This window comes from Ursus americanus, chromosome 1, assembly GCF_024610735.1.
Source record: "Ursus americanus isolate L20-20 chromosome 1, mUrsAme1.1.p, whole genome shotgun sequence".
Classification (NCBI taxonomy): Eukaryota; Metazoa; Chordata; class Mammalia; order Carnivora; family Ursidae; genus Ursus; species Ursus americanus.
Window position 1 is genome coordinate 96,264,302 of NC_142127.1, and position 18,643 is coordinate 96,282,944.

The 18,643-nt window shown below is 44.6% G+C and overlaps 1 protein-coding gene across 17 annotated transcripts in view; it reads right to left on the reverse strand.

Annotated features, from left to right (window-relative positions):
- Positions 1 to 18,643, reverse strand: part of COL4A4 (collagen type IV alpha 4 chain) — a 126,615-nt gene that overhangs the window by 43,599 nt on the left and 64,373 nt on the right. For all 17 annotated transcript variants that reach the window (XR_015725419.1, XR_015725418.1, XR_015725420.1 and 14 more), the window contains 11 exons: positions 17,640 to 17,803; positions 13,238 to 13,310; positions 12,146 to 12,252; positions 10,302 to 10,485; positions 8,612 to 8,680; positions 7,538 to 7,645; positions 6,828 to 7,046; positions 4,869 to 5,030; positions 3,716 to 3,886; positions 2,987 to 3,130; positions 700 to 807 (listed from right to left, as the gene is read on the reverse strand). Coding sequence is in view for 14 of the 17 variants with exons in the window: in XM_045775274.2 (XP_045631230.2) it covers positions 700 to 807; positions 2,987 to 3,130; positions 3,716 to 3,886; positions 4,869 to 5,030; positions 6,828 to 7,046; positions 7,538 to 7,645; positions 8,612 to 8,680; positions 10,302 to 10,485; positions 12,146 to 12,252; positions 13,238 to 13,310; positions 17,640 to 17,803 (1,509 nt within the window). In the remaining 3 variants the exon portion in view is untranslated. The remainder of the gene's footprint in view (positions 1 to 699; positions 808 to 2,986; positions 3,131 to 3,715; positions 3,887 to 4,868; positions 5,031 to 6,827; positions 7,047 to 7,537; positions 7,646 to 8,611; positions 8,681 to 10,301; positions 10,486 to 12,145; positions 12,253 to 13,237; positions 13,311 to 17,639; positions 17,804 to 18,643) is intronic.

An 18,643-nucleotide genomic window follows, 5' to 3' on the forward strand; every position in this document is an offset into this window, starting at 1 on the left:
GTTTTGGGCTTCAGTGACCTCACTGGGAAAGAAGTGCCCATGAATTGACTCAGGGAGGAATGAAAAGACTCCAAGGTAGGAATGAGGAAGAGCTTACCCAGCGCAGTTAAAAACATTCGCCCCTGAACACCTAGTTAAGGAGAGAGCCAAGACAAGAGCCCGGGCCTCATGCAGACTAAACCTGAACTTGGGAGGGAAGAGAATGCAAATGTGGTGTTTCTGGGGAGCAGGAGCACAGGCATTGGGGTGCTTGTTAGAAAGGCAGAGTTGGGCCTGCCCCAGACCTGCTGACCCAGAATCAGCATTTTCACAAGAGCCCCAGGGGCTCCCGGGCACACGGAAGATGGAGAAGCACGGGTCAAAATGACCTGGACAGTCATCACTGTGTTATTCATTTTCATATCAGTCGCCACAAACGTGGGTACTTGGAAGCTGGAACTGGTATTAGATGTCTAATCTCAGGACTGATCCTAGTTTGGAATATCCACATCTATACAAGCATACGAACTTGAAGTTCTGGCATGGAAAAGCAAAAGAAAAATGCAGCGCGAGGTTAATCTGTGTATATTTGTATCTAAAGAAAGTGACCTTCCCTAATCCCAGCGTTATTAGGAAAGCTGCCTCATACGCATGCTTGTTTGAATGATCTAGAAAGGTCAACTCATCCGATACAGTTAAAAAGAGTGAGCATTTACCTACCTTCTTCTCCTGGGAATCCACCATCTCCCGGAGGTCCGGGTTCCCCGGTTTTCCCCTTTTGGGAAATGATAGCCATCTCTCCTTCATCTCCTGGGGGTCCTCTCTCTCCTTCGGATATTCATTATGCAAGAGGAGAACAAAGAGAAGCACCACACACGTGATTCTTCTGTTACGACACTTCAGGGCCAGTTTGCAAACCCACATTTCATTTCCTAAACCGAATCTATGTTTATAGCTTGCACGGTATCATCGTCGATGGATTTCCCAAAGGAAGGGCCGTACCTTTTTACATTCCCCTCCCAACATGTCCAGCAACAGGGTCTGGGGTACAGGGAGTGATCAGTGAATGCTTGCTCAATTCAGCCAAATGGGTCTCTGAGCTTAGGTGAGAGCAGATAGGCTTGAAAAGCTCCAGGTCTAAAATACGTCTCTTCATCCAGTAAAATGTGAACTGCCCATCTCATACTTTCCTGTCCCCTGTCTTTCCCTTCCTAGCCACCCTCTATTATTTGCCTCACATTAAAAGTCCACTTATTTCAACTTGCTTCTCCACATAGAGAATTCTGGAAGGTAGGAAGAATATACAGTATTTCTACCTGATTTTCGTAAACATGGTCCAGTTGTAGAAGTGTGCTCGAGTGGGCTCATCTCAGCGTGCTGAGAGCCAATTGTTAACAAACCAAGACTTTTGTAAGCCAGTTGTTGAAATACTGGTGGCTTTAAATCAGCCACGGGGGGAGCACTTCCACCATGGGACCAAACACCAATCAGGGCATTGTTTAAAAAAGTTTTTATTTAAATTCCAGTCAGTTAACATACAAAATAATATCAGTTTCTTAAATTTGTTTTATTTTGGAGATAATAGCATAGCAAACATCACGTAACCTAAGCTAAAAGTGACTCTGATTCCTTGATTCTTTGTAAAAAAATTGACAGGCTAGTAAAACAAAAAGAAGAATCAATATACTAAGAAGTAAAAATAATTTAAATTATATAGGAGGTTATTTACCCAAGGGGCTTTAAGGACAAAAAACTTGTTTCTCGGATTGTCAAGCATTCATTCTCGACACTGGAAATGAGATGTTAGCTTCACTCGCTGCGGCCCCCAGCTAAGTGGTAAAAGTAAATATGTAATGGGGATGGACACGGAACATTGAAACCAGCGGTCTTGAAATTTTTATTTTTTAATAGTAACGAAAACTCTTTATTTTTTTAAAGATTTATTTACTATTTATTTTAGAGAGGAAGAGAGAGTGTGAGCAGGGGGAGGGGCAGAAGGAGAGGGAGAGAATCTCAAACAGGTCCCTCTTCCCACCGCCCCCCCAACCCCGAGCGTGGAGCCTGACACAGGGCTTGGTCTCAGGACCCTGAGATCATGACCTGAGCTGAAATCAAGAGTCAGACGCTTAACTGACTGAGGCACCCAGGCGCCCCGAAAACTCTTTCTTTAAACCAAGCTGGGGAGGCATAACTCATGGTTCAGATGAAAGTGGACTTACCCTAGATCAGAAGTCAGGAAATTACAACCTGAGAGCCAAATCCCAGCTGTGGCCAGTTTATGTATAATCCATGAGCTATGGTTTTTACACTTGTAAATTATTAGGGGATGAAACTCAAAACAGGAGTAATATTTTGTGACATGTGAGAATTAAATGAAATTCAAATTTCAGTGTCCATAAAGAAAATTCGACTGGAACATAAGTTATGTTACTGTTTCCGTGCTGTCCCTGGCTGCTTCCACGCTACAAAAGCTGAGCTGAGTGGTTTCAACAGGGACCAAAGGGTCTGCAATATTTACTATCTGGCTCTTTAAAAAAAAGTATGGTGTGTTTGTTTGTTTGTTTGTTTGTTTGTTTGTTTGTTAAGAAAGAAAGAAAGAAAGAAAGAAAGAAAGAAAGAAAGAAAGAAAGAAAAGAAAGAAAGAAAAAAGAAAGAAAGAAAGAAAAGAAAAGAAAACAAAAAGAAAAAGATTGAAACAGAGTTTGAAGGCCTCACCCCCTTCCCAACTGGTGAGAAGTTTCTTTTAAACCCAATAGCCATATATCGAAGCACTTGTTATTTTTTCCCTATTAATAGAGCAATTCATTTATCAGTTATATGCAATAAGATTGAGAGGTAAGGAAAATCAATTTGGTTTAAAATTCTAAAACAAATACCAGCAATCCTAAAGAAAGAGGAATCCAAGCCACAGGATAGTCCCATTTATTTTTCAAAGACCATCTTTATATGTTCTGATAAAATACCAAAACCACCAATGTGGCATCATCGTGCTATCAAGTGCATTTACCTTTGGCACCTTTCACCCCCTGGTCTCCGAGGAAGCCAGGCTGACCATCCTCTCCCGGGTCCCCCTTCCTGCCAGCGCGTCCCTCAGGGCCAGGCTTTCCTCTTTCCCCCGGAAAACCGGGGAAGCCAGGCAGCCCCTGGGATCCTGATGAAATGAGAACATGCATTTGTAGAAAGACATTTTAGAAGCTAGCATGCTTCCTAGATCTGTGTTCCTTGTCGTCGGCGTGGAGATGTGACCTCCCACGGACTGCAGTTTGTACCGAAGGTGAACGACCGCTATCAGCTCCCCCGCATTAACAGCCGTGCTCGCCTACTCAGCTTTCCACCCCTCAGTGCTGAAGTGGGAGCCTTTATATTTCTGAGTCCTGATCTCATAACGCTTGACGAGATCAGGAGCCAGGGAGGGTGGGGGCTCACCCAACGTACAAGTACATGAGCCCTGGCCCAACACTTGATCAGCTCTACCCAGTGTGTTGAGCAGAAGTGTTTGTGGGTTCTGTGGGCTTAACTCCCCCCGCTCACCTTTTCCATTTACCTACACCGAAACATTCTGCCACTGGAAATAACAATATAGGGGATGAGAAGAAGGGACCTGTCACTAAGGGAAGGACAAAATCAGGCTGATACAACAATAAATTCAATAGTATGATCATATGTAACAGTCTTCACTTGGCAGTGGATTTCAAGCTTATAGAATAAGGGTAAAAAATGGAAAAGCACTACCCACCCTTTGGGCCTGGAAGACCAGGCCGTCCATCATCCCCGGAGAGGCCTGGGATGCCTGGGAGTCCTAGGGGACCATCTGTCCCTGGCCGTCCCGGGACTCCAGGGAGGCCCTTCATTCCAGCGGGACCAGGAGGCCCCACATCCCCTCGCTGTCCTTTCCAACCTGGGGCACCTGAGACAAACCACAAGGACAACAACATGTGAAGACTGAACCCTGGTTTCACACACGGGCAGTAAAAAAAGTTCACGACAGCTTAAATTGTGTATCTGTGTCTATGAAACAAACAATGCTTATCAGCTAAAACCACAGTGGCAACTCTCCATCAGTCTCAGAACATCTTTTTCTGGCTGCTACAAAAAGAAAGGCAGATTACTGGAATAAATATTTCCCAGTAGAGATACACTAATACTATGAAGAGCATTTTAAAAATGGAAAATGCGGAACGGTGAAGAACAAAAATATTATTTGTATTTACTGTTGGAACCCGTGGAAGAAAACGTTCCCAGTGTTTCCTGCAGCTCTGGCCAAGTGAACCTGGTCAGGTTGTTCACCAGAGACAACTGCAGAAATCACAGCAACATCATCTAGTTTTTATCAGTGCTAGAAATAAAGCCGTAGGGGCAGGGTCGGTCCCATCCTCACTTTGATCCATTCAGAGGGCATTTTCCTGACATTTCTGGATAAATGCAATAGGATTTAAATAACAGGTGTCAAACCAAATGGTGAAATGAAGATCACCCTGGAAACAGCCCTCTAGCGCCTTGGGCTGAGACGCACTCGAGCTGGTGTTTGCAGCCCACAGACTGCACAGCACCTGCCCCAGCTTGAAGAGCCGGTGGTCCTGCCCACAGCGGTAAAGCAGCAGCCCCCCAGGCTCAGTGCTCCTCTCAGATCCTGCAACCCGCTGCGTGTGCAGTACAACATCCACCGAGCCCGCTTCTGTGTCCCCATGAGACTAGGGTGACACGGGGAAATGACCCGAACCACCAGGAAGCGCATGTCACTTGCCGTTCCGTGAACAGTAAAGTCCTTCCCATCTCTGCCCCAGGAGTCTTGGTTCTGCTGGTCCATAAAAGAGCAGCAGGCAAGGGCTTATTCGTCTGTAAGGAGAGTCAAGTCCCAGACTCTTTGGGCTTGGCGCGCTCACACTTACCTGGACGGCCCGGAGCCCCGGGGAGTCCTGGTTGCCCTGGTGTCCCTGGGGCGCCTCCTTCGCAGGAATGACCAGGCGGACCTGGGATTCCTGGAAACCCAGCACTTCCCTCTCTGCCTCTGGGGCCTTTGAGACCTGGGAGTCCCGGCCTGCCCACTGGCCCTGAAATGATACAACACACTCGTGACGGACACTCTTGGTATGAGACTGGGGAGTCAGCCTGGCACGGCGGGTACATGCCTAGCAATGCCAGAAACAAGCGTTTCCATCCGGCTCAGCGCTCACACTGAAGTCTCCCGAAGGATTTTCTTACCCTGGATGGTAGTGAGCTCCAAATGAATGCGAAAACCATGCATTACTAAGAGGGTTACTGGATACAGCTACGTAGACAGCAAAGATGCTTGGGCAGATTGAAACACCATGCAGTTCTTCTCAATTTTCATTAACCTCTCACACTGTGGCAGGCTTTACACCAAATCTCCACCGTGCTTACACACCCAGGCTGCAGTTTATGGATGTGCTTTTTGTAAGCTGTTTCATCACCTGAACTCTTAAATTTCTATTTATTGGAAAGGCAGTGTCATAATTTACAGGAAAAAAAAATCAATTGCTCCATCATCCCATGCCCTAACCTAAAAAGCTATTCTATTTTTCCATGTTTCCATTATACTTCTGCTCATATGTTTACATCTTTAAAGTAGCAATCACAGCACACAATTGTTGGATTATTTCACATTGCATATGAATCTTCAAATGTTTTCCCTTTTATTGTAATCTTTATAAATACAGTTCTAGTTGCAAACAGCTGAATGGTATTCCTTTGAGTGTGTGTGTGTGTATTACTTAACTCTCTTTATTATTCCTATTTGTTCATCTATTGTGGATGATACAAGAGTATTTTCATAGTAACCTTTATTTTCTGCTGAACACTTCCCTTCAATATATTGTCACAGGTGAGATAGCAGGATTACTAAATCAAAATTATTTTCATCGACTCACAGAATGTCTTGTTACTTTCTAACTAATTGGGGTTTTGTATATGAATATTTTGACTTACCAGCTACAAAGTGAAGTAAGCTCCCTGGTGACCCAGAACGTGAGTTGGTCCCCTGCCCTCTGTTTGCCCTGTAGTATGATACTATTGTGGATACCTAATAAATACTGGCCCATCCACTCTTCAAAAAGAACCAGAACAGTGTTCGTAAAAGCCTGGAACAGGGTCCACTCTTGATCACCATCACCCAAGGGGCTGGTGGGACCCACCCAATTCTGATGTAATGAATCAAAATTTCTGAAACTGGGGCCCAGAAGATGATGATTTTAGGGACCCTAACCTAGGGTTATTGTTAAATATATTAAACACTTGTACTGAGGATCCTGAGGAATCCTTAGCGATTTTGGAAACAGATCTAAGTCAGTGCCAGGACCATCTTCCTGCCTTCCTCGCCAGCTACCACTGGTGGAATGAAAGTCCGTCCACTGTGTCACCTGTCCAAATAACACCGCATACCTGCCAGGGCCCAGCGCTCACCCAGCTTCCCTGAACACCACCGCACACTGCTCTGGCCCCTGAACTGGCCCTCCTCTTCCAGTCTGAACTTCTTCAATCTGGCACTGGCAGTGGGCAGGTGACCCGGTCCCTGTTCCTTGGGCGTTCACAGTGCTCTCGCGCTATCCTGAGTCCAAAGCAGGCGGACGTCCAGTAGCTGCTGAATCAAACTGAATGTGCTGAGCTGCAGTGAGGTGCCCTGAACTTGAAAACAGCCCATAAAATGCAAAGGCAACACTACAGATGCAGGTTCCTCGAAATGTGGACAGTGCTCATTTATGAGGGCAGATGCTTAGGGAGAATATTCTGCATTCTAGATTTCTAAGCCTAGAGAGTCTAAATACTCTTCAGGGACCTCTTCCAGAGCTGAGCCAGCTGTATGGACCACGGGGACAGTGCAGCCCTCATACCTGCAAAGCCTGGACGTCCTGGGTGACCTCTGTGTCCTTTTGACCCTGGCACTCCTGAAAGACCTCTCCATCCTGGGGCACCTGGTTGGCCATAGGCAGTGTCTCCCATGACTCCTTTCTGACCATTTGCTCCACGAGAACCGGGAAGGCCTAGGGGCCCAAGAAGGGAAGACCCTTTTTCACCTCCAAAACCTGGATCGCCCATGTCACCACGAAAGCCTGTTGAAAAAAATGGTTTAAACTGTTTAAATTATTGAATGTACAAATACAGAACCAATACACATGGAAGTCTACTACTTTGACAAAAACACACTTTAAAAAAAAATACAGGAGTATTAACTAAAATTAAGAGTAACTTCATAGGCAATGTTGCTTTGCCACCTTTTGTGGCAAATACATTGTGATTCTGTATCTCCTGGAAGCCAATGATGTTTCCCTCACTGCTTTCCTCCCCCTGCAGTCTGTCTGCACCGAGCACTTTCTACCAAATAATAGCCCGATAAAAGCCCTGAACTCATGCTTCAGGTGGAAGGAGCCCTGAGAATTTATGAAATTACCAGAACCCAAAAGTTATCAAAACATAGCTAAGAGCTTACTGTTCCAAGAAAAACCATCAGCCCATTATGTAGGGTTCCCTGGGCCATCTACTTACTAAGGTCATCGATTTCCCCAGGTATAGACAGATTCTTAAAAGAAAAACACTTATTTACCAGGTGGACCCGGGATTTCTGATATTCCTGGTCTGCCAGGCCGACCTTTCTGCCCATCCAAACACCTCAACCCCGGAGCGCCTGGAGGACCTGGAAATCCCTTTGGTCCTAAATAATAACAACAAAACGCAGGCTCAATAAAACACAAATCAAATGAGAGCAAAATCAGGTGATTTAAAAAGAACCTATGCTGTCTTTTTCAGAGTATTTCTACTTTATGGAAGCAATGATGTCACCTTGACTGGTTTACGTAATCATTTTATGAATCGTGTGCTCCAAACAAGTGTTTCAAAGAGAGTGATTTTGTTAATGTGCTTTCTCAGAAGCCATACTGTAAAGGGTTCTCCCTGAAGGCCTTCGAGACATATACCACCACTCCAATGACTCTTTTGGTGCCTTCCCATGCTCTGTCTCAACACAAATATTCGAGCATAGGCCCTCCTTGTAGGAGGAAAGAGATGGCAGCCAGCGTGTGGCCTGCTGAGTAACCACTGGGGTCAAGGCCAAAATGTATCTCCCTGCAGTTTACTGTATTTGTCCTCAAAGGAAGTATAGGCAAGAAGCACCTGCAAAAGGAATTGATTTTTTTTTCACACGTTCTGTGAGTTCCTATTGGAAGTTCTCTCAGCTAAAATAACTTTAAAGGAGGTACAACTGCCACCTTAAAATTTGAGTGTTCACATCCCTTGAGGCTTGGAAAGCAGAATAGAGTAAAACTTCCATCGGTAAGCACATTATCGTTTTTCACTCTCGGGACGTAGGAAAAGAAAGAAGGTACAGTTTTAAAATCTCAAAGGGCAGACATTTCTATTGATATGTGATCAAATCAAAGTAAATTTTGTTGCACAGAGATTAAAACAAAACAAAAAAACCCAACAACCCCGCCTAGACTATGTAGACTCGAGCCCCAGTGTGACTTCCCACAAATGCTGATTTCCCACAGCCCCTCAAAACCTGATGATAATTTCAGAACTATCCTCACTAGCTGCCAGGTGATTAACTCTCGGTTCATCTGTCTTACCAGTTCTTTTACTCTGGGGAATGTGGAAAACAGCAATTTCTCATTGATCCTACCTGGAGGCCCATCAAACCCGGGGGGCCCTGGCCTCCCAGGGTAGGTGACATTACAAGAAATTGTATCGCCTGGAATGAAAAACAAACAAAAAGTGGCATTCACACAACCAATAGCCCCACGGAAAGTGAATCTCAATGATAACTCAATCAATATATTTTTTTCATATAGTCAATGTGGAATTCAAGGGAAAAGAAGACTCCCACGTATTGTTAGATCATTTGAACTACCTTTATCCTGAATTTCTAAAAGATGGGTCCTGAAATCCAAGCTTCAACTGTCAGACAGCTATAAACGTAAGGGGAATAAGAAAAATACCAGGAAGGGGCGCCTGGGTGGCACAGCGGTTGGGAGTCTGCCTTCGGCTCAGGGCATGATCCCAGCATTCTGGGATCAAGCCCCACATCAGGCTTCTCTGCTAGGAGCCTGCTTCTTCCCCTCCCACTCCCCCTGCTTGTGTTCCCTCTCTCTCTGGCTGTCTCTCTCTGTTAAATAAATAAAATCTTAAAAAAAAAAAATCCCAGGAAGTATCACTTTTAGTAGCCTAGAAAAAAATAATGTATCAACAGGCCCAATGACCCCCCAGTACAAGGGAATGGGAAGGCCTGGCAAATCATGAAGCAGGAGCAACATCGAACAGTGAGCCCAGAGGACTGGACTCCGGGTCTGGGTGTGGGAGGCCTGTGCAGACGAGGCCGCTCGGTGAGATATGACTGCCAGCTGCCACCTCCTGACGGCCTGCCACGGACCTGGGGCTTCACATGCATCGTCTCTTGGTTTTGTTACTGACTTCGCACTGGGCTTGTTGTCGTCCCGCCATTTTCACTGGTGAACACAGGAAGACTCCAGAGCTTGCGCCTCTCGGTCCCCCCCGACCCGCCCCGCCGCTTAGAAATGGAATGTTTCTCTTTTATAATAGAATGAATGAATTATAATGTATCACTTCATATGCTCTCAAATAAAAAATGTATCAACTGAATAAAAATAATGTTAGATTTTGATGGGTCCAGAACCATAATCTTAAACCTTACTGAGGACCAAATTATTGCCTATGTTGTCAAAGCAAGAACCAACGATACCGTCTCATTCTCACACTTTGCCATTAATAATGTAGCCCGAGGCATATGTACATGTTACAACGGAAAAAAAATCTTAAATAAATCTTTTTCCAGCCTTTTCAGAAGTTTTCAGCTCTAATGCTGCAAGTCGCTTTACTGTTTAAATTTCAGATAACTGTCACACATATTTGAAATCCCTTCTTTTTTTTCTTCCTAGAATGCTTACACATGGATTTTCAAGGACAATGATGTATTTTTTAAATGAAATACTAGTGTTTTATATTAAGATACACTGTACTGTCTCAAAAGATTGTAAACAAGCAGATATTTCAAATATGTATGTAAATTTAATACAGATTGCACGAGTTGGTACTGAGAAATGAATGAAAGGCAATTTTGGTATGCCAGACAAATACAGCAACAAAGACATTTTAGTATTTTCAGAATTTGTTTTAAATACTGATGGTGCTGTAGTGCTTTTATTTGTTAGGTAACATTCAAGGTTTGAATAGCAGCTAGCAGGAATGTTATTTAGTGGTTCTGCCATAGCTAAAATAACTTGCCCAGAAGAGAGGATCACTTCAGCTTCCGCTATTTCCCTTGCCATTCTGTAACACAAAACATTCAAAATTACCTTTCTGACCCTTCAAGCCCTCGAGGCCCCTCTCACCAGGGCGGCCCGGAGCTCCTGGTGGCCCTCTCTCGCCTGGTGGGCCAGGAAATCCCAGACCTGGTTGTCCCCTAGGTCCTGCTCTGCCCGGGGGGCCCGGCGGTCCAGGAGACCCTTCATCACCTGGGAGCGCGTCTTCATGATCCCCCTGGAAATGTTTGCATCATGAGTCAGTTACCAATCTTTGCTAGTCCAAGAGTTCAAAGCAGTCATTGTCATAAGCTATAGAAACACATGGAAAAACCTCATAATTCCAGGAGACAGTTACTCAATAGCAAACGTAACTTTAAATGATTAACTCAGCTTCTTGTTCATATTTTAGAGAAATATTTACAAACACTTATATGCTATGGGGGGGGGTTAAGCCTCCCAAACAGAAAGCCATGTGTGTGTTATATGTTAAACACATTTGAGAAATTTTATGTGAGAACAACTCTCTGATATCAAAACAATAAAATACAGAAGTACGTAATTTGAGGGAGGTAGAAGGCTTACGAGTTGAACAAATCAGTTCTTATGTATTTGGAATTGTTGTCCTGTAAGAAGACACAGGGAGAGACTCCACCACCTTTCACATCTGCAAGCAAAGGGCTGACATACACTTGCTGCTCCTGCTTAAGAATCTGACCTTTGGTTAATCTTCTAGTTGTTCTTCTGTCAACTTCATAAAAACAGGATGTCAAGTACATCACAAGGCAACATCGCTTATGGTAAAACCAAGCCCTGGCTGCAAAGCTTGCATCTGGTCTGGAAAACTAGAAAGAGCTTTGTGGAGCCCTTGTTGGGGCTTCCTGAGTGGTGGTTCCTGGAACTGGCAAGTTCCCCGTGGGCTCCCCACAAGCTGTGCTCCCGTGGAGAAGGAGCCTCTCAAGTCATGGCTGCCGCCACGTCTGTCCCATGTGGAGCTCACGTCACTCACTCCAATGGAATGAACAGCCTCCAGGACTCTCACGGACAAGGAAGGCCTGATACTCTCAATGGCAGGCAGCACAACTGGAGGAAGCGGCACACATGTTGGCGTAAGACAGACTGGGGTTTTACTCCAATTTAACCTACTTGATAGGTCGGTGACCTGGAGTAACAAACCCTTAGCCTCCATTTCCGACGGTAAAATCTGGAGGCGGATTGTTCTCCAGATGATTGATGATATGCACGAAACACCTAGCTCAGTTCCTGTGACATTGTAAGCAATCAAAAATGCCTCATGGACCCAAGATTTTCTAAGTTCCTAAGCACTGGATCATGTCTCATAGTCTTTTCTTATGACCTCTGTTACTTACATATGGTCTCCACCCAAAACATGTTTGAAAAATGCAGAAATATCATTTGTCAGCGGGATTTCCCATCAGCCAATACGTCAAAATTCAGGGATTTGCACAAGTTGATCCTTCCTTGTTTGCCACTTCCCCTCATGTGCCTCTTTATCCGGGGACAGAACTGAAGGTCATTGTCAGGACCTGTGTTCTATCCTCCGCCCTAAGGAGTTAGCTGAACAGGCCTGAGGTCACTGGGGGCTTTGTAGATGGGAGGGCCCCAGAAATAGATACACAACATGAGAATGATACAAAGACCAAGGACGGGACAGGACTTGCCATGACTAAACTGCCACTCAGGATCTCAGACCATCTGCAATTACGCCACACCTTTGCTAACCAGCATCTTCTCCCGGCGCTCGATGGAAGGTAACTCTGATTTACGGCACATTGACACCTGACTGCATTATAGTTTTAAATTGAGAAGGGGAAAATCGACGCTTTGTAACCATATAAGAAAATGAAATTCGGTAGCCAAAGAAGAATTATACATACTGGGGGGCCTGGATCCCCTTTTCTTCCAGGAAGTCCATCTCGACCATGTTGTCCCTGTTGCCCTGGAAATCCTGGGAGCCCATCAGGACCTCTTTCTCCTTTGTGCCCTGGGAAAAAAGGCCAAAAGATATCCAAGCCCTTCTAAGCAGTGGATGAAGTGGAAGGAAACACAGGACGAAGGTAAAAACAATGACACTGCCTCTGTGTGGGCTGGTAGAGGGACTCTCTGGAGTGTCTCAGTTGACTGAAGAAACATGAAGACAACCATGCAAAAGCCGGAGAGGAAAATGACAACTGCCAAACCCACTGACTCTCTTATTTGGAAAGTGCTCCTTTCCTCATTCTGCCAGGGAGGCTGTGTGCGGAGGCACCAATCGCAACAGCAGCTGTCCTGCTTGTATGGTGCCAAACATGATGCCCCACCCCTGGCAATGGTGAATGGGGGAGCGGTCCACTGTTGTGGGCTGCCCCCAGGCTAGTCCAGTTCTTCCTGAATTTTTGTTTCAAACTGGAGCTAAGAGGTAGAGCTCCCTTTCTTTTTGTAAGAACTTGGAGCTTCTGGCGGGAAAGGCAGTATACCCACAGCCCAGGAAAGCTAGTCTTGGGGAGAAATGCAGGTGGTGCAACGAGTGATGCAAGATTCAGGAAGAATCTCCTGGATCCAGCTGTCCCAGTGTAAACCCTACATCTGTTGCTTCAAATTTTGTTTGGCTGAGTCAATAAATTACTTTTTTTCTCTGAAACGACTTTGAGCTGGGTTTCTGTCATGACCAAAACAGTCTTGATTAATACAGCATGGTATCATACACTGGATAAACAGTAGGCAAGTCAAAGGTGGTCTTGTGTCAAACCCAGATTCACAATAATGAGGACCTGAATATGTTTTTTTATGTTTTCAAATAAGGGATAGAGGATTTGAGGCTCAACATTCTCACAAAAAGATGTGAGGGACAAGGAACATTTTTAAGCAATCTCAACAATCCTGAATCTTATTATAGAACTGATCTGTGGCCACAAGGGAAATGAGTGCCAGAGCGTGGCTCCTATATCATTCATAAAATGGCAGGGAGCTATGCGATTGACTAGGCTCACCTTTCACTCTTGGTATAACCATGTCGCCCTTTTCTCCTTTGCCGCCAGGTGGTCCTGAGGTACCATGTTTTCCCTTGGTGAAAAATAGAACGAAGAAATCAGTTTAATTTTGATGGGGTAAAAGTTATTCATGTACATCTAATCTCTCCTGTCCTTCTAAATCGCCTGCCCTAGATTCTGGTTTGGTACTCTTAGTATCAATCTCTTCCTCGCCTTCTCACGTGGGTCCTACCTTATAAAACTGAGGCTTTTGACCTGCATTTAAAAGCTTGTGGACTCTGGATAAGGCCTGTACCAGATTCAACAGAAATGTACATCGATATCAATTTCCTGGCGTGGGCTCTATCCTATGGTTATGTATACTATCATGGGGGAAGCTGGATGAAGGGTCCATGGAACTCCCTGCGATTGTGCAACCTCTTTGAGTCATAAAATAAAACTTATCTCAAAATAGAAATTTATAACAAAAAAATTTAACTATCTTGGGCATTTTAATGTAAAATGAAGAGGAAAGAGGAAGGTAGATTAACCACAAGAGCTGCCACTAAAGCTGAAAGCACAGGTTTAGGGACAAGTGTGTGACATTGAGGGAAGTTGATGGGCAAGAGGAGGGTGAATGGGAACCTTTGTCATAGTTTATATAGTTTCTCTCTATAGCAAGTGAACAGCTAATTTTGGCCAAGGGGCTCATCATCTTTTGACCTCAACATTGTTCTGAGACTTGACCATTTGGGGGATGGTTTTAAAGTGTTACGTATTATTGGATACTAATCTGTGTCAAAAATCTGGAAACCTGCCATCACTATATTAGATTGGCCAAGCACCATAGTAAATACAGCTACATAAATACTATACATAGTTTAAGGTTACTGTGATCTCAAAAATCAAGAAACAGAGACAAGAATTTAGATGGAGGTGAAAATGACTGAGCAAACCATTTTTCTCTCACACAGAGGCCACCCTGGCTTATTTTCATACAATCTAACATGTTCATGAAAGCTTAATTACCTTCACTGGCACTTTATAAACAGTTAACTGCTAAGAGAAGAAGCCTCCAGTAGAGATAAGCATAACGTCAGTATTAAGCAGTAAGAATGAAAAAGAAGCCAAAACTATATGCAACAGGCTTAAAAACCCAAATGGCAAAAATACGTGAGAGTCATTTGATGTAGAGAGAAAGGTGGGTGAAACAAATTTCTGAGTAGAAATAGCTGGATTAGAGAGGAAAGGAACTTTAGAAATTGTAAAGTGCTAATATGGGTTGAATGGTGCTTTAATTCTTATTTTTCCTGTATATGCTAAGTCACAAGTGCCAAACGGACACGGCCAAAGTATATGAGACACAGTATTCAGTCCATTTATAATGATAATGTCCTTCTGATGGATAAATTATCAACATATAAAACCATTCACTGAGCGTGTGAGCCAATTCCTCTCCAGAAGGACAATGCCAGTGAAATGTTTACTAAATAAGACCCTGGTGTCTGCACGGTTTGTTAGCACACTGGAGACTTAGAATGTACTTATCAATTTCTCTAATGCTCTGCAGACACAGAATTTTAAGCACTAGAGTCAGATCACAGACTTAGTTGAGCCAGTAAGAAAAAAACCTGATAGCCTGCACTTGTTTTGGATTCCACTAAAGAGACATTTCCTGAGAATCTAAAGCGCCAGGCATTACTTGGACTATCAAGGACACAAAAGTTCACAGCAGACCGTCTTGCCTTCATGGAGCTTAGATTCTTAGTGAAACAAATGTTGACTCTAAGAGATTCTTGGGCCAAAAGTTCCCAGCAGCTTTAGGATCAAGAGCTACTTGTCACTGTTCTAAGATCTGAGATCACTAAATACATGTGTTAATACAACCACAAAATCTCAACAACAACAAAAGAATCCCTCTCTGCCAGGCATGTACCAGTTGTTTAAAACATGGCCTACATTAGGGACTTCCACCACAGAGGCTCAGAGGGGCCGTGCCTACCAAGGGAAGCAGATGGATGGCCCTCGTGGGGACATGAGCACCCGGCCCTGCTCCCACGGGCACGGCCCCCTCTCAGCTCCTGGCGACTGAGGGAATGCACTGACCCTGTGTTAATGAACTTTCAGCTTCTCAAGGGCAGCCATAAATCTTAATAATACAAAAACAAACACCATGAAGACAAAACCAACATGCCAGTAGGTCAGATTTAGCCCATGTCGGTTTATGACTTTTGGTTTGCTCTGCAACTCATCAGGGGCGATGCCCCTGGGTGTTCACCGGTGTGTATACCTTACAGCCCTCAAAACAGACTGCTGCACTGAGTCCTTACCAGCAAACCTGTAAGACAGGTGTCATTATATCCATTTTATAAACGAGGCCCTGGAGCTCAGGAAGACTGTAGAGCTCACCAATGTCGTAGCTGGGACGTGAAGGTGGATCCATGTGCCTCTAAGCCCCGTGCTCTGCACTACAGCCTCTTGGTGGGAAACCCCCATTCTCAGACTAGGGCGATAAATATGAAGTTTTGGTCTAACCACAGAAAAAATTGCAAAGAACCTAAACCTACTTTTTTTTTTCTTTTCTTTTTTCTACTCTCCTACCCATCTGTGGCTGCTGAGGCCAGGGATGAGCTGCTGAGAGAGGACAAGTCCAGGGAAGTGAGAGCACCCACAACGATCACCCATGGCTCCTCTGTGCTCTCTCCTTGTGTCCATTCTTCTCCCTCCACCACTTTTCCTTTCACGGTGCCCCATGCTATGGACCTAGTCCCTAACTATGACCACCCTGTGATGAATTTAATGCAGAGAAGTCATATGGACAGAATCGGACACAGAAAAATGACGTCAGAAATAGAACCTGTCCAAAGAGGTGAGCCCTAGAGCAACCGGATTGCAGAAAGCTCGGCCAGGACAACCCTGGACGAGCCAGTCATTCACACTCAGAGATGTGAGCTCTGAGAAGCAACTCAAGAGGAAACCACAGAAATATTTTAGGGCCAGTATAATCTTCATTAAGAAGATTAAGTACCAACATTAAAAAAATGACTATACTACAACGTTGAATTAAAAAAGCAGGCCATAAAATATAAAGTATTTAACAGCTGCAGCCGTGTTCACTCAGCATACGTGCATTAAGGAATTAGCTTCTTGTCCAGTGGACTTTGCCAGCGTGCTTTGCAAGGGTGTCGAGGGGGGTACAGGGAGAGCCTAACTGTCACCCTCACTCCCAGACTGGAGCCTTACTTTCATGGCCTTTCCTGGGGAAAATGGAGAAGAGCACACTGGGGCTGACGGTTAGGCTCCAGGTCACCCCGGGATGGGACATGGGGGGCTGCGTCCACCCTGCAGAGGGGTGCCCTATGGGCCAGTGACTTTGTTCTGCGTGTTCCTCAACTCAACTCACTTGTAACGGTCAGCAATGCAAACCATTTCAAAAAATTCCATCTACTCCGTGGCACGAACTATCCCATAAACCCTGACAAAGCCAGCGCTTGTATCTCCAGGTTGGACCTCTCATCTGAATCCCTTACTTGAATATTATCTCACTACCTACTCAACACCTCGACTGGTCTAACGGGCATCTCAGATTTAAGACGTTACCAATAATACTGCTTCCTTCCCCCGTTGCACACCTACGCCTCACCCTGTCTAACCCATTGGGGCCTCAGCCTTTCCTTTGCTTCTTCTAATATCCCATGTCCAGCATAACAGCCCATCTGTTAGCCCTGTCCTCAAAACATCTTGAGAATCTGATCACCTCTCGTCACACCCGGCACCAACATGTCAACCCGTCTGCTGTCACATTTCACCAGGATTCCTGCGATCATCACCCAGCTCATCTCCCTCCTTCTTCCCTTGTCCCCTATGATCTGTTCTTACCAGACCTACCAGAGTGATCCATTCGAAGCTAATGTCATAGTATGTCTCGCTCTTCTTCAAACTTTCCACGGGCGGTTCCATGTCATCCAGAGTAAAAGCTCAAATCCAACACCCCTACCAAGCCCCATGCTCCACAACACCTCCTAACCTCCAGCCACTTCCTTGACATCATCTCCTCAGCTCTGCCCCTCAAGCCACACTAGATGCTGACGGCCTTTATCATCATCGGCCATAAACACTTGTCTATATGTTACAGAGTGTGTGTCCACCCAACCCCTGGAATCCCCAGGAGGGCAGAGACTGTGTTCTGCTCCTTACTTTATCCCCAGCACCTAGAACGGCACCTGGGACGTAGTAGGTACTCAATAAATATTAGTTTGCTGAATGAATGAATGTATGTAGATGATTTTTTGGGTCATTAATATATGTAAAGGTTCAAAACATAAAATATATATCACACCATACATTAGAAAGAGGTACAGCTGAATTTTATCTCTGTCCATCTCTTTCAACTAGAAGATTGTTACTGATAAGAGCTACTCACTGGTGGTCCTGGAGATCCTTCAGCACCAGGAGGGCCTGGGTGACCTTTCTCTCCAAGCCACCCAGGGAGCCCCAAGTCTCCCTTACTACCCTGCCTCCCAGGAAGTCCCGGAGGGCCTGGTGGGCCCATGGGACCAGGCTCACAGGCACAGAGCCCCGCGTTTCCTAGACAGAGGATAAAAGGCAGCTTTGTTATATTTCCTGCATAAAATCGCAAAAAGCCTTTACTAAAGAAAGCCAATACTGAAAATAAGAACAAAAGGGTCTGATAATGTGTGACATGGGGGTATGGGGCACCGTGCAGGGGTGCCTAGGCGTGGTCTGTGTGGGGCACATATATCATTTCTAGACAAATGAGGTGTTTGGGGTCTTAAGAAACCCATCCTGACAAACTCTAGGGGAAAAGCTGATATTCAATCTGACCAAAGAAACTTTAAAAATAAGAGATCTTATTTTTAAAAGTGTGAAAATCTTTTATTTAGTTCCTACTGAAGAAACAGAAAAAAAAAATTGGGTTGGAACATAAACTCTAAACAAATAAAAAATAATAATATGTGAAAAAGGATTATTAACTGCATTGCATATTACAATTGATAATTCACTACAATGCACTTTCTAATCATTGGGACTTTTAGTCTAAAAGAAATGCTTTTGGGATAGTCGAGCTCAGCTGTGCTTACGCTCTCATACCCACCTACCCCAGACGATCAAAAAGGCATGAAACAACATTTAGGGTGGAGAAACCTATAGCCAGAGTCTGGGAAATATGCACCCACAGAGTGAAAGGGAAATAAAAGATCCGTACTATCCTATCTCTGTTTTTTCAAGGAATAAAAAGGACCTCATGAAAAAAAGTCACCACTCTGAGGCAGATTTCACAGCAGGCAAGTGTCTCCTTTAGACTCTCAGATAGAAGGACTTGACTTTGTGTTATACGAACTAATGGATCACTGAGCACTCCATCAAAAACTAATGATGTACTCTATGTCGGCTAACTGAATTTAA